The 14863-nt window shown below is 64.3% G+C and overlaps 3 protein-coding genes across 3 annotated transcripts; 2 read left to right on the top strand and 1 right to left on the bottom strand.

The window, feature by feature from the left end:
- Positions 1 to 4884: 4884 nt before the first annotated feature.
- Positions 4885 to 8990, bottom strand: EMIHUDRAFT_97310 (hypothetical protein; the record flags this gene model as incomplete). Its single annotated transcript, XM_005757793.1, has 8 exons — positions 4885 to 5140; positions 5511 to 5606; positions 5740 to 6533; positions 6690 to 6944; positions 7128 to 7265; positions 7371 to 7505; positions 7570 to 7902; positions 7983 to 8990. 8 exons carry the CDS (start codon positions 8988 to 8990, stop codon positions 4885 to 4887), a joined length of 3015 nt encoding a protein of 1004 aa, XP_005757850.1.
- A 196-nt stretch (positions 8991 to 9186) lies between these two features.
- EMIHUDRAFT_199146 (hypothetical protein) lies at positions 9187 to 9786 on the top strand (the record flags this gene model as incomplete). Its single annotated transcript, XM_005757792.1, has 1 exon — positions 9187 to 9786. The coding sequence occupies one exon, from the start codon at positions 9187 to 9189 to the stop codon at positions 9784 to 9786; it is 600 nt and encodes a 199-aa protein (XP_005757849.1).
- Positions 9787 to 12447: 2661 nt separating this feature from the next.
- Positions 12448 to 13266, top strand: EMIHUDRAFT_97308 (hypothetical protein; the record flags this gene model as incomplete). The annotated part of the gene is made up of 1 exon (XM_005757791.1): positions 12448 to 13266. The coding sequence occupies one exon, from the start codon at positions 12448 to 12450 to the stop codon at positions 13264 to 13266; it is 819 nt and encodes a 272-aa protein (XP_005757848.1).
- Positions 13267 to 14863: the final 1597 nt, after the last annotated feature.

Raw genomic sequence — 14863 nt, 5'->3', positions numbered from 1 at the left:
TAGTATGCGGTTGGTATACCCCCCCCCCCTATCACCCGCGGGTGGGTCCCCCCTGCCAGGTGAAGCGCGCACTGCGCTGCCACGGCACTTCGCTGCCACTGCACTGCGCTGCCACTGCGCTGCCACAGCGCTGCCACTGCGCTGCCACTGCGCTGCCACTGCGTTGCCACAGCGCTGCCACAGCGCTGCCACGGCACTGCGCTGCCACAGCGCTGCCACTGCGCTGCCACGGCACTGCGCTGCCACGGCACTTCGCTCCCACGGCACTTCGCTGCCACGGCGCTTCGTTGGTCCCCCTGTCACCGGGTGGGTCCTCGACTACCGCAAGGTGACGCGCGCGGGCGGGCCGTGCTACGCGTGGTCGTCGCCCGGCGGTGCAGCAGACACACGGCCCTGTTCACACCGCAGACGGTGTGAAGAGGCGCCGTTCACGCGGTCGGGCTGTGAACAGGCGCGCGCGGGGGGGGGGGGGGAGACGCGGCGGGCTCGGTGTGAGGAGGCGCCGTTCACGCTGTTGATCTGTGAGCAGGAGCGACGCGGCCACCTCGAGGCGCCGCAGTGCCCTACCGTCCCCGGCACTCAAATCCAATGGTCTCAAAACAGGCGCGGGCGAGAAGCGGCCGCTCGAGACGCTGCAGTACGAGGCGCGGGTGGCGGTGGAGGCAGAGTGCGGCCACTGGGTCAAGCTCAAGGGCGAGATCGGCCGAGATTTCCCCGAGATCAGCCGAGATCGGCCGAGATCAGCCGAGCTCTTACCGATGTCACCCGAGATCACCCGAGGTCGTACTACAGGGCGTGGCCCCAGCGCGCATCGTGTCCATCCGCAAATGGGTGAACGACTTGACTAACTATAGCTGCATGAATCCCCCCTCAGGCGTGCCGCAGCCGGCGTGGGTCGAGCTGGACGTCTTCCTCGCCGGGTGAGAGAGTTGGGGTCAACCTCAATAGCCTCCACCGAGCAGCCTTGTGCAAGAATGTGCCGCTCGGGAGGGGGCCTCTATCTCTCGCTGAACAGCGTCTTTTTTTTCTCGCTCAAGAGCGTGTCGAGATGGGCGCAGCGCGCGCGGAGAGCAGGCTTCTTTCATGTGACATGCACATGCACATGCACATGCACAACAACATGTACATGTCTCATGTGCATGTGCATGCACATGTACATGTTGCAACGGCTAGTTCCATTTCACTGTGGCACAGCTCGCGTTACAAAACCTTGATTTTGACCATTGCGCGAAAAAGGTACATCTCGGTGCCTTCCAGAGGCAGCTGCGACCCCGCCGAGTGGACGGTAACGCACAGCAGGTGGCGCGGTGCGTTACCGTCCACTCCGCTGGGTCGCAGCTGCCTCTGCGCGTCCTGGGGATGTACCTTTGTCGCGCGCCGGAGACGACTCGACGCCGCTGAGATCGGAGATCAAGCTCTGACAGGTCGCACGTCGCTCCTTTGACGCCGACGTGACTCACCCGTGCAGATCACATCAGGACACGGTCTCGACGCGCTCGGTACGACGCCTGCGACCCGTCTCGGGTCAGGTGGCACGACGCTCATCGCGCCTACCAGCGCTGCCGTGCAGGTTGCCACGACGAGGTCGAGCACGCTTCTATACGCTCGCCGAGCCTTCCTTTCCATCCCATTTGGCAGCCTGGGAACGGTGGCGGTCAGAGGCAAAGCATACGAGGGGTGGTGGAACCACATGTCACGGCTACTGCCGGCTCGACCCCACGATAGCCTCCGAAGGCTGACTTTGAGGCACCATCATCGGACGATGTCGACGAGTTGGGTCGCTCTCGCGGTAGCCAGATGACCTCTCATACTAGTATCATCGGCCATGGCCGCAGGAAGCGCGGGGGAGGGCGCTGGGAGCAACACGGAGCTCCGTTGGACGTTTTCAAGATTAGCGTGTCAGAGTGAAATGGAACTAGCCAACATGTGTGCATGCAACGATTACGGCTTTAGATGTGATTGAAAGGAGAAGGGTGAAAGGCCTCCCTCCCCCTCTCCCCCTGCAATCCCCTGAGGAGGACAGGGTCCTCCGGCTCCGGCTCAGGTCAGAGGGCCCAGCGACTCGTCGGTTGGGTGTAAACGGGCATTGCCTGTGGTCTTCAACGCACAAAGGGTGTGAATAGAGCTCTCTCAATCCTTCTGAGCACGAAGACCACTCGAACTCTTCTGCAGACTCTAGTGTTTCCGGTTTTCATAAGCTGTGAATAGTTATTGCGCCCGCCGCAGCCCGCCCTATTCACCTGGGTTTCGCGCCACGGGCCACGAGAGCCCTGTGGAAGAGCCCAGCTGGCATGTTCTATCGCCCGGGTGTCGGGCTGTCTGCATACAGACGTCTCGTCGCCGTGGCCGACGCATGGCTGGTCCGACGTGTGGAGGAGTTTGACCTCAGCCAGGCCGTCGGTGTCGGCGGGCTGACGGCGGCCGCCGGAATCGCGATTCGCTCTGCCAGCTGCCAGCAGCCTCGTGTCGCCGCTCTCGTTGGCGCAGCAGCAGCGATTGACCTTTGCGCCGTCGCTCGACGGCGTCACCGCCCATCCGACCCGCGCAGCTCCTGCAGCTCCTGCAGCTCCTGCTGTCAGTCTTCTGCTCTCACGCACCTCACTCGCCGCGCGCGGATTGTGCGCCGCGCCAAGGAGGACACGTGCTCATGCAAACAATGCGAGAACTTGGTTGCGCCGCTTAGTGGCGGCGCTGCTTTAGAGGAAGCGGCAGCGTGGGAAGCAAAGCAGATGGAGGCGGCGCGGCATGCCAAGGAGCTGCTGCTGGCGGAGGTTGAGCGGCTAAGTGCAGCAAGGGCCCAAGGGCAAGAAGGGCAAGAAGAAGAAGAAGAATGTTGGCGTGGGCGATACGGGCGCCGCTAGGCTCAACGAGGAGTGCTGTGCAGTTAGAGAGCTCGTAGGACGTAGCGAGCTCGATTTTGATGAGAATTTGATGAGAAATATCTCAATTTTGAGCAAAAAACGCCAAAAAAAATCGGCGCCTGCGGCGGGCCAGCCTCCGGCGGCGCCTGCGGCGGGCCGCTGCCCAGACCCCGTTTACACCCGAGCTATGCCCCACGACCTGAGCCGGAGCCTCCCCACCTGCACGAGCTACGACGAGCAGGGGAATTTGGAAAATTGGACCGGGGGACCCGTCACCCGAGCGTTAGAGGGTCCGCAGCGTCCTCGGACACCACTCTCCAGCCGCGCTACTTTCGCCCACCCACCGCTCTCGCATGACATCTCGACAATCCTCATCTCTGGGCCCAGACTCCTAACCACTTCCCCTGCTCGCCCAGGACCACGAAGCGCCGCCCGCGCGCCCATTGACCCCCCAATCAACCCACGCTGTCCCTCAATCGCCACCCGCCAGATGTACTGCCCTCGCCCACCCAATACTCTCACCCTCCTAACCCGGACAGTCCAGGTACAGGAAAAGCGGGGAGCGGGGCCCGATCCAAGGAGCACCCCGTCGGCCCGGGAGGGCTGTGAATTTCGGCGCGGGCGGAAGGCTGCCTGCAGACGCTCAGCCCCCAGCTGAGCTGCCGAATCCTCCCGGCTAATCCCCTGACCTGCCGCCTGAAACGGGACAACATTACACCACCTCACACACGCTCCCCCCTCAGGGCTAAGCAGTGCGCAAGTCCACCCGAACTCTAGGCGAGGCGTCGACCACTCCTTCGGAATAGCTCTGTCAGTGGCTGCACTAGACGCCCAGTGATGGCGCGCGGCGCGGGCGGATGACTGGAAGAGAAAATGCGGAGATGCTAGCTCGCAGGTAGATGTGCTCAGCCAAGGGTAGGGGATGAGGGGAATGTGTCAGTGTGAGGGGTGCACCAACCGCAGAGCGTTGTGTTTTGCCTTTGAAAACTGAACAGTTTTTTTTTTCAGTATCGCGCACTAGCTGTGGCTACCGTAGGCCACACTTCTCAGTTGCGTCGCCGGGGGTTCCCTGCCCTACGGCTTTAACCTAAGTGGGAAGCTGGCCGCTTATCCGAAGACACGTCGCACAAGGGGCTTGTTGCACGAGAGTATTAGTTGAGTATGTGGGACACCGCGATGTCTCTCAGATATGAGGGGTTTTGACTCCTACCGGCTTCTGACGCTATCCCTGGCAGCTCTAATGACCAGGATCAGTAGTGTTGTGTCAGAGGGTGCCCATACTAGCGCAGGAGCTGCCACACTCGCCCGGACCGTCCTCTTCTGGGGCCGGTTCCGCAGCCCGCGAGAGCCGACAGCGGGGCCGTGCCGCGGGTGCCTACTGCCGAGTGCCACAAACACTGCGCCGTCCCGCCATCACCTACAGGCTGTCTTGTGTGATGGTTGGGATGTCCAAACGCCACCATCTTGGCTCTTGCGACCTCAAACCCGCGAGCTGTATGGGTGGTCCTGACGTCGACAGACGCCCGATGACCACGGTGAAGCTGAGCCGGAACGAGTCGACAAGTCTCGTCTGAGCCCGTGGCGGTCGCCGGCTGAGTCGCTGTGCACGGGCCGGTACCTCAGGCGTCACCTCCGCAGCCTCAGGTCTCAAACTCCACCACCTCCGCCGGGACGCCTTCGGTGGCACGCTCGGCGGCGACTTTGTGGCAGCCCCACAGCGAGCGCGGCATCGAGCCTACTCGGTCTGGTCGGTCGGCCGCACTCCCTGGGTGCCAGGGAGTGCGGCCGACACGCGAGCGGTGCTTCCTGGCAGCGCGCGCCGGCTGTGGGGCTGCCACAATCTCGAGACGCTTTTGGGACATTTTCGACGCTTTTGTCCCATACTAGTATAGTCGTGCAACAAGCCCAGGGCTTGCTAAATGCGCGGGGCGAATGAGTGATGAAGTTACTGCCTAGGTGTCCGTGTCCCCCATGGATGGCTTCCCCTGATCTCTCTCACTCCCACCAGGGTACGGCTTTATAGCTACAACGTCAATGATCCGCGCGCGCAAAAAGACTGCCAATCTATTTTCTTGAAAAGAGAAAGCGCGGACGGCCCGACCCTCGGCACGGCCGCCTCGCCCACCTTTGGCACCGCCGCCCCCGGGATCCAGCCCGGCCCCACGTCGGGGAGGCCCGCCATCCGCTTCGGCACGGGCCTCGGCGGCGCGTCCGCGTAGTACTTTGCGATCGCCTGCCGGATCGTGTGCGGATCCGCCTCGAGCACGTCCCTAGTGAGCCTGGGGGCGAAAGCGGACCTTGTGACAGAGCTGGGGCTGCATTCCTTCCTCAGCGCGTCTCGGAGCGCCTGCGGTGCTCCGCGCGCGTCAGCTTCTGCGTGCCCAGCCGGCCCTTGGTCGCGTCCAGCACCATCTTGACGGCCGTATTGGTCTGGTTCCGTTGCTCCTCAATGTTGAAGATGCGCAGCATCGCGGTGGCCGCCTCGGCACGCGCAGCCAGCTCCCGAACGCACCGCAGCTCGACGCCGCGGCTGTCGCTGCCTGAACGGTTATTCAGCTCGATTCAAACGCACATCGACCACCAGGACAGCCCGGCGGGCTTCAGGCATCGCTGCCGTTCGACGCTGCCAGCGAGTTTGCAGCCTCCCACCAGTACCGCACGGGAAGATGCGCCGTCGGCGGCGGCTCGCCCTCGGATGGCGGCAGCAGCGACGCCTCGGCGAGCTCCGCTGCGCGCAAGTAGAGCCTGTGGGGAAGGTTTCGGGAAGGCTCAGGTGAATTCCCGCGCCTGGAGCGCTGCCGCACGGCGCAGGTAGAGCCGGTGCGCGTCAGCGAAGGTGGGCGCCACACGCCGTCGCTCGCCGGGCAGCTCGACGCACCGCTCGGAGATCCCGTGCACAGCGAGGCCGTAGATGTGCGTGGCGAGCTTCATCAGGAAGCGTGGGTCGCGGGGGAAGGCCTCCGCCGCCCAGAGGAGCCACGTCTGCAGGCTGGACTCGCTCTCGAGAAGAAGGAGGTCCATCCCCTCATCAAAGGCCTGTAGACTGTCGAGCGCTGTCAGAGCGGTGTTTCGACACCGAGATCGTTCAAAGGCACGCTGTTCAAAATCCTCGTCGGGCAGCCGCGTGCTCTTCAGCGCGGCCGAGTAGTACTGGTTGGCCGCGTACGACTCCTCGAGCGCGCGCGCGAGCCGCGCCGCCGCGTCCCCCGACGCGCGCAGCGCCGCAATCGCCGTGTGCATCAGCTCGACCGACGCGGCCGCGTCGCCGTGCTTGAGAAAGAGTTGGTGAGTGGCGCAAAGCTGGTGCTCGGCCACGTGCTGCTCAAGCGGCCGGACGCGCGCCCCGCCGGCGAGTGTGCGGTGCGCGGCGTACACGCAGAGGTTGCGCACGCTGAGGATGCGCTTCAGGTAGGCGATCAGCAGGAAGAGCATCTTGGCCCCTCCTCCGACTTTGCCCTCCTCGTCCTCCGACGACTGGGCCAGCCGCTGCATCACGTAGTACATCAGGCAGCCGAAGCGCAGCGTGAGCTCGACCTTCTCGCACTCGTCCGGTTTCGTCAGGTCGAGCGCGAGCAAGGCCCGGCACAGCTCCGCGTCGCTCAGCGGCGGACTTGTCGGCGACTCCGGAGTCGTGAGCGCGATGTCGATGATCGCGCCCTTGCTGCGAAGCAGCTGAGAGGGCGGGCGGGCGGGGAAGGCGCAGAGGGCGAGAGGCGTGTCTGCACGCGCCGCACCCCGCCATGACCCCTCCTCCTACTCCCTTCACCTCCCGCTCGTAAGCCGTATCTCCCCCATGTCTCCCCCATATCTCCCCATATCTCCCTTCACCTGCCCCAGCCCGTTGAGCGCGTGCATCGTCTGGACGTTGTTGTACTGCTTCCCCTCTAGCCACGCGAGCATTGGGCAGCAGATGTCGGCCTCGTCGCACCGGAAGACCGCATCGCTCATCGGGCGCAGCACGTCGACGGCGCGCACGCTGAACAGCTCCCTCCCCGCGCCCGTGCCGGCGGCCCACTGCGCCGAGCCGGCGGGCAGTTTGTGCATCGCCTCGCGACGCACGTCGACGCCGGCGCGTCGGAACGCCTGGCGAGTCGCACAACCCCTCATGGCCTGTCCGAGAGTACTCTCGATTACGAGATTGGCCGTGACGACCCGGGATTACCCTGTTTTGGCCCAGTATTACCCGTGACTTGACTACCCGAGATGACTCGAGAACGCCTGGCAGTCGCGCAATCCCGTGTGCCACAGCGCCGCCGCCTCATAGACCCCGCGCAGCCAGCCGTTGTTGGCAGTGACGGCCTCGAGCCCCTCTGTCCCCACCAGCCGGTCGAGGCGCCCGAGCGGCGTGTCTCCGAAGCGGCACGCGCCGAGGTCGATCGCGTTGGGAGGCAACTCACGCGCGGCCTGCGGCAGAGTTCCGAGAAGGTTCCGAGCAGGTTCCGAGCAGGTTCCGAGAAGGTAAACCTCACGCGCGGCCTGTTCCTCCTCCTTCGTCCGCCGCGCCTGCACCTCGGCGAGCGAGCTGCGCAGCAGGCCGCTGTCCGGCTCGAGCTCAATCGCCTGCAGGAGCGCCTCAACCGCCGGGTCGCGCGGCTGGCCGCGCAACGGGCGGAAGGACTCGGCCAGCCCGAGCCGGTACCACGCCTACTTCGCAATGCGGCCGATCCAGAAGATGTCATCTAGTCACGCCTCCGAGCCGGTGCCACACCTTTGCGTTGCTCGGGTCGATTTCGGTCGCCGCAGCCGCGTCCGCCGCCGCCGAGTCGTAGTCGTCGTGCCCATATGCCGCGGCGGCGCGGTTGCTCAGCAGCTTGGATCGCTCGGCGGGCGTCGCCTTCTCCGCCACGGGCGCCGCGTCGTCCACCGCGAGTGCCGACGTGTACATGCGAATCGCCTCGTCGAAGCGGCTCCGTCGGAAGGCGTCGTTGCCAAGCTCCTTGATGCGGTCGCGCGCGGCGCTGTCCGCCTCGTCGGTCATCTTCAGCGCGGCGGCCGCCTCGGGTGGCACATATGTGACGTGCCCGACGGTCGGCTTGTTGACCTGCTCACAGCGCGCAAGCCGTGAAGAGGGCTCTTCACACAAAAGCACAACCCCGGGCAGCGGGTGACTGGCTGGCTGACCTGCATCTCGCACTGCGCCAGGTTCTGGCGGATCACCGGCGGGCAGCCGGGCATCTTAACCGCCTCGCGGTACAGCTGGATCGCCCGCGCGTAGTGCTTCTGCCGCTTCAGGCACAAAGCGTAGTTGTTGATGTACATGCAGCGCTCCCTGGGCGGGTCGGGGAAGAACCGCGTCGCGTACCGCGGCATGCGGTGGCAATCTGTGGCACGCAACGCACACCTGATGGGGCTGTGGCCTCGGTCCGCGAAGGAGGCCGCCTCGTGCGGGGAGCCGGCGCGCGACTGCTCGTACACGAGCGCGTAGAGCGGCTCGGCGGCGGCAAAGTCGCCCTCGGCCTCGTACCACTCGGCCAACTGATTGCGTGCATGCGTGCGGTTGCCCCACCAGCAGGCAACCCGCTCGGCGATACCCCAGACCGCGAAGAACTGCACGATGCACTCATTCTCCGCTAGGTCATCGAGAAGCCGGTCGCTCGTTGGTAGGCCCAGCAGAGCGGCGCGGCCCGGGTGACGGTCGTCATTCTGCATGCTGTGCGTGACTCGGAAGGCGGCGCTGTTCTGTCGGCTGCGATCGCAAAGGACCATCTGCCATCGGTCGATCCAGTCCAATGCACGCTGGTGGAAGCGATTGCGTCGAGCTCCGGAAACGGTCTTGAAGACGTCGAGCAGCGTGAGCGCCGGACAGTCATCCTCCGAGTCGGCAGCAACCTCCAAGTTGGCAGGCCGAAGAAGGACCGACTCACCCGCGTCGCTTTCCACCTTGGTCTGGTAGCGTCCCTTTTCTTCCGAGAAGCGAACGACCCATCCGTGATGGCCGTTGAGATCGGCGCGGCCTGTCAGGCTGTGGATGCGGACGCGCTGCGCTACCAGTCCGCCCTCCTCCGCAGGGATTTCAGCCGGTCGGAGCGAGCCCAACGCGCGGGCGAAGGCCGCCTCGACGCGTGGCTTCAGCCAGTGCGGGCAGTCGTCCATCGTGAGGCCAACATCGCCAGCCGAGAATGTGCTCATTTGCGCCTGGCAGTCCGTCGGGTGTCGCCAGCGCGCGTACCCAGTCAACTGCGCGATTAGCGGGGTCGGTCCGACTCGCTGCTCGCTTGCAAAAAAAATAACCAAAGGCGTGCCCCACAACGCCCTCTATGGGGTAAAGTATACTCACGGTCCACACCCTTTAGACGAAGTGGAAAACGACACACAACGACAGGTCATGCGGAGCGTGTGGGGCATGCTCGTCGAGGTGGAGCCGCGGGACCACCTCGGCTACTCTAACGACTACCGGCCCGACGTCTCGGTGGCGGGCGCCGGCCGCTCGCGCTCGCGCCTCGTCGGCGACGTCAAGTTCAAGGACTCGCTCTCCTCCAACCCGGAGGACGTCGGCCAGCGAGGCGCTTTCGTCGGCCTCGGCAACACCGAGCCCGGCACGAGCGCGGACGTCTTCGGCCTCGAGCAGCGCGGCGCTGTCGGGGACGGCGACTTCAGGCCGAGCGACGGCGGCGGCTATGTGGCGTACAAGAAGGCGGACTACGCGCACGCCCTCTCGCGCTCGGACACCGACGTGCAGATGTACCTGTTTGAAACCTTCGGCGGGTGGTGCAACGCGGTCAAACGGCTGTTCTACCAGATGAAGGACAAGGTGCGCAACAAGCTCTCGAAGCGGCAGCACGAGGACGAGGCGAGCTGGTCGACGCGGTCGTGGCTGTCGCTGCAGGCCCAGCGCATGTCAGTCGCGCTGCAGCTCGCGGCGGCGGAAGAGATTGCGACCGAGCTCAGGCTCGCCGCGGCGTCGGAGGACGCCGCCGTCGCCTAGACTCCCCTGCGTCACTACGTGCCTCCCCGTCTTTGTGGCCTGGCGTTTGTGCCCCGTTTGTGCCGCGTCCCGTGCCCCCGAGTTCATTTTATAACAACGACTGTCGTTTACACAACGTTGAAGTGGAAAACGACGGAATCGACGAACAGCTGGCAGACGAACCGGCCCTCATTCACGTTGACAAAGTTGGACGTAGCCGCCGAGACGTAGCCGGAGTAGTGGACGCAAGGATGTCCCTCCCACGCCGTCTCGCCGTCCGTGCAGTGGCGGTGCTCCTCCACCTTGAAGACCGAGATCCCCCACGCCTGACTGCTCTGGTCGCCAGCGCCGCACGAGGACGTCGGCTCGAGCAGCGCGATGTTCTTGTGGTCCCACGCACTCGAGACCAGCGCGTCCGCCTCAGCCGCGTCGCCCTCGATGGTCTTCGCGAGGTGGTGAGGGAAATCGGTGAACTTGACCGCCGTCTGCGGGTAGTAGTTGAAGGCAATGTCGGCCATGAAGTGGGCCGCGGTGTCGCCCTCCGTCTCGCTCGCCTCGACGTCGCGCTCCTTGATCACGACGTTGAGGTTCGAGCAGAAGCCAGAGGTGGCGATCAGCCAGGCGGGGTCGTCGACCACGTCGGGCACGGGAGGAGAGGGCTTGGGCGCGAAGGCGAGGCCGCGAGCGGCTGGGTTGATGTCGTCGACGGTTTCTGCCTGCGCACTCGTGTGGTGCGTGTAAGTTCAAGCCTGCATGTGAGTAAGTGCGGCTGGGCGGAGCGACGCACCGGCAGGGCAGACGTCGACAGAGCGACGAGCAGAAGCGAGGCAATCTTCAGCATCCAGTCCAAGATGTACCCCGCGAGATGTACCCCGCGGCCAAAACGCCGCTTTTCAGAAGAATTTTTAAAACACGCCGGAGGTTGGTGTACCCGGGAGGAGGAGATGGGGGAGGGGAGTTGCCGCGGTACGATAGCGGACCCGCCGGCGGGCCGGAGGGCCGTGGCCGGAGGGCCCCGGGGGGGGGCTTGGGGTCAGTTGTCGGAGGAGGCGAGAGATGAGCTAACGCGGCCTCTGAGAGTGGAGTCGGGACGTACGGGCTCACCGGGGGAAGACCAGTTGCAGGGGCAACCGGACCACCGCGACCTTCGACAGGGAGGGCCACGCCTCCCCGAGCCTGGAGAGGAGCTGGCGGAGGGGGGGGGCGAGCCAAGGACGATAGAGAGGCCGCGAGTGCGGGCACGACTCGCCGACCAGGGAGAGCGGGCTCGACCTCCCTGGGAGGGGAGGCGACACGACCCAATGCCGCCGCCCTCGCCCGGGGAGACCTCGACCGGGCCGTCGACGCCCTCGGAAGCGGTGGAGCCGGGAGAAGCTGGCGGAGATGAAGGGCGGCAGCGGAGGAAGCGACACCAACAACGAGGGAAACGACCAGACCGGTCGTCGCATAACGCCCGGGAGACGAGCAAGAGAGCGAATCAAGGAGGGTTGAGACCCTGGGAAGGCGAGGGGTGAGCCCTCAGGCGGGGGGGTCTACTCAAACGGCCGACGCAAGTGAGTGTAGAGTGGTGGTGTGGGGCGTGCAGTATGGTGTTCATTAGCTCCGAGTAGAGGGGGCGTCCTGCAGTTAAGGGGAAACCCGGTACGCGGGGCTAACCCTCGGAGACCCGTGTTTACTTTAAGGCCCTTGCCCTGCAAACGCGCACCCCCGGGGCTAGGGCTTTCTTGCCCGCAACCCGATCCTAGGGGAGAAGTGTGGTGTTAGCCGTCGCCCACCCTCGGGCGTCTACCACTTCACGTGCCCAGTGTTGTGCGAGCTAAAATTCTTTTTCTTTTGTTTAAATTTCTTCTTTTTCTTGCCGGTCTGAGTGTTAGATTTGTTTGGTATTGCTAAAAACCCAGCCCACTCTTTCCTTTGCACCTGATGCTACAGAGGGCTGACAGCGCGCTGACAGGGAGGGAGCCCATCGCACCACCAGGTGGAAGAGAAGTGGGCTGTAAAAAATCTCTCTCTCTCTCTCAACAGGGCAGCGCTGCTTCAAAGACGCAGACGCCAGCCTCAAGGAAGAGGTCCGCTGCGGCGTCGGCGTCGTCGGCGGTGGCGGCGAGGTCGCCGTCCGCGACGAGGTGGGTCATGGAGTTGCCGACACGACCTCCAGCACGGTCGTGTCGAGCGGCGTGTCCAAGCGGGTGCGAGCGGTTTCTTTATTTTTTCCTGCGCCTCCGCCTGTGACCTTGTCGCTGAGAGGCTGGAGCGTCCGCGTGTGACCTTGTCGCGATGCAAGTGCCACGAAGCGCTATTTCCTGCTCCCAGCTCACCACCTCGCCTTCTCTGTCGCTCTCCTGGCCCAGGCCCATCGGGAGAGATCCCATCGGTAGCAAGCCTGAGCCGTCCCATACCGCACTTACCTTGGGTCTGCAAGCTCACACCGGCTCGTGACGGCACGCAGAGGGCTCGAGATTGTCTCCGGTGGACCCCATCCAGAGAGGAGAAGGATCTGACCTCAGGTCCGATGTGACCAAGCGCTGGTAGCGTGCTTTTACCTCACACCCACGGTCTCGCGGTGTGGGCCATATCCCTCTGGCTCTCGGTGTTACCTCCAGCTGTGGGAACAATGCGCTCAGTATTTTTCTTTTTCCTCCCCTCGTCCGCACCATATCCGCGCCGTGCCACGGCAGACGTATGCTCCCGCTCAGCGTCTTCTCCGCCAGCGCGGCCGCGTTGCTGCACACAGCTGCACGGGGTCTCGTCCCAGCAACCGCTCCGCCGCGAACCCGGCTGGTCGCGCTCTCCTCCGTGCCGCGGCTGTGCGTGCTCGACCTCGACGAGTGCGTGTGGTCTCCCGAGATGTACACGCTCAGCCACATGCCCAGCAGGCCGCTGATCGGCGATCTAAACGGCCGCGGCGAGGGCGTCGTCGGCGTTCACAGCGGCGGCGACGTGATTCGCATCTACCCAGGCGCGCTGCTGGCGATGCAGGAGGTGGCAGACGGGCTGCACGGAGAGATGCGCATGGCGGTCGCATCCTCGGCCGACACGCCGCTGGCCGAGCGGATCGGCCGCGCGGCGATGGCGCTACTCGAGGTGCTTCCCGGCCTCACGATGGCGGACCTGCTGAGGCGAGGCTACGAGGACGGCCGCAACTTGCAGATCGGGCGGCAGCCGCCGCTCTCGAGCGACAAGTCCCGCACGCACTTCCCCATCCTGCGCGACGCATGCGGCGTCGCGTACGAGGAGATGCTCTTCTTCGACGACTCGGCGAGACGCAGCCGAGAGGGAGGGAGACGGCACACTGCCCATGCCACGCACGCCTCTCGTCGCTCCCCCGCCCCGAAGGTGTGGAGCGACCACTGCGGCCTCGTCGCTGCAAACTGCCCCGGCGTGGTGACGCAGCGCACGCCGCGAGGCATGCAGGAGCACGAGTGGAGGAACGGGCTGCGCAAGTTCGCGGCGGAAGCGGCCGAGCGGGGCGCCTCGACCTCGGAGCCGAGCGGGGCCTGAGTGTGTCGCGTAAGGTAAGGTAAGGTAAGGTAAACTTCTCCACACACACGAGGTGGTGGGGCAAGGGGGGGCGACCCGCGCGTCTCCACGTCTAACGACAGGAGCACCACGGCATTTAAAAAGTGCAAGGCCCGGTGCGCGTGGGTGAGCGGTGTGTGTGTGTGTGTGTGTGTGTGTGTGTGTGTGTGTGTGTGTGTGTGTGTGTGTGTGTGTGTGTGTGTGTGTGTGTGTGTGTTTTGTGTGTGTGTGTGTGTGTGTGTTTTGTGTGTGTGTGTGTGTGTGTGTGTGTGTGTGTGTGTGTGTGTGTGTGTGTGTGTGTGAGGGGGGTGTCACGTCACTGCATCCTCTGCCGGTTCCGCCCGTCGCCTCTTCTTTGTTCGAATGTTTTTCAATCCATCCTTCACGAAGCCCTCCCATGTAGCTAGCGTTCTTTGCGAATGTCTCGAAATGGCCAGCACCCCAGCAGGCGCTGTCTGCTCGCGGTCTGTGCGGGCCGCTCGTCCTCCTCGCCCTTCTTTCGCCCTCCCGTCCCTCCCCTCCACCATGGCCTCCTCGGCACTTCTTTCTCCATCCGCCTCGCCCTGCTTTTTTCGTATCGTGCCGTTCGCCCTCCATTCGGTGACATGGCCGTCCGTCTCCTTTTGGGTGGCGCTCTCGATACGGTTGCGTCAACCTCGACGTCGCTGTCGCCCTCCCCGTCCCCGTCCCCGCCGTCGCCCGTGCCTCGGTTCGCGTCATTGGTAGCGTTTCCGTTGCCCCCTCGTGCCCCGCCGTCGCCCTCTCTGCTCGGGCCGTTCGCGATTTCGCTCCTCCTGCGTGTCGCCCCTCCGTCTCCTCCCCTGCCTTCGTCGTCATCGTCGCTGTCGCGAAGGCCCTCCGGCCCCTCGATTCCCTCCCCTATCCCCTCCGCTGCGTCGTCCCAGTTTATATCCTCATCCTCTGCGCATGTCGCCGCTCCCTTTCCATCTCCATCGTTGTTGCCTCCGTCGATACGCGCGAACGTCGGCCGGTCGCGTGTCAGAAAGTACTTGAAAGAACATTATTCGCGAGGGCAAAGATTTTCACTCATTTCTTCCTTCAGCCTCTGCAGTAAACACCGTACCCTCCCTTTCCGGCATTCTGCACCTTCGTCAAAGCACTTTAAGCAGAACCCGGTGGCCGGTGCGGCGCCCCAAGGTGGGGTGTGCAGAAGGCCAGAAGCCAGAAGCAGAACGCGCGAGCGGTGCGTCCCGGCAGCCCGCGCTGGCTGCGGAGCGGACACAAACTCGAGAGCCCGCTTTTGTCCCATATACTCGTGCAACTCATTCTACGGCTCTACCCTGCGTAGAACCGGAAACGCTCGCCGCCATCCGGTGACGACTGACGTGATCGTGTGGCTCTCACTCAGGCTAGTTCCATTTCACTGTGGCACAGCTCGCGTTACAAAACCTTGATTTGACCATTTGCGCAAAAAGGTACATCTCGGTGCCTTCCAGAGGCAGCTGCGACCCCGCCGAGTGGATACCTTTCCTTTTACACTTTGTTGTCGCTCTTTCTTTTTTCTGGTCCCTCTCCATATTTCTTTCTTCTCCTCTTTGCCCTCCTCCTCCTCCTCTTT

The sequence above is a fragment of the Emiliania huxleyi genome, assembly GCF_000372725.1.
Source record: "Emiliania huxleyi CCMP1516 unplaced genomic scaffold EMIHUscaffold_9, whole genome shotgun sequence".
In the NCBI taxonomy this organism is placed as follows: domain Eukaryota; phylum Haptophyta; order Isochrysidales; family Noelaerhabdaceae; genus Emiliania; species Emiliania huxleyi.
This window is presented reverse-complemented; position numbering and strand designations above follow the sequence as displayed.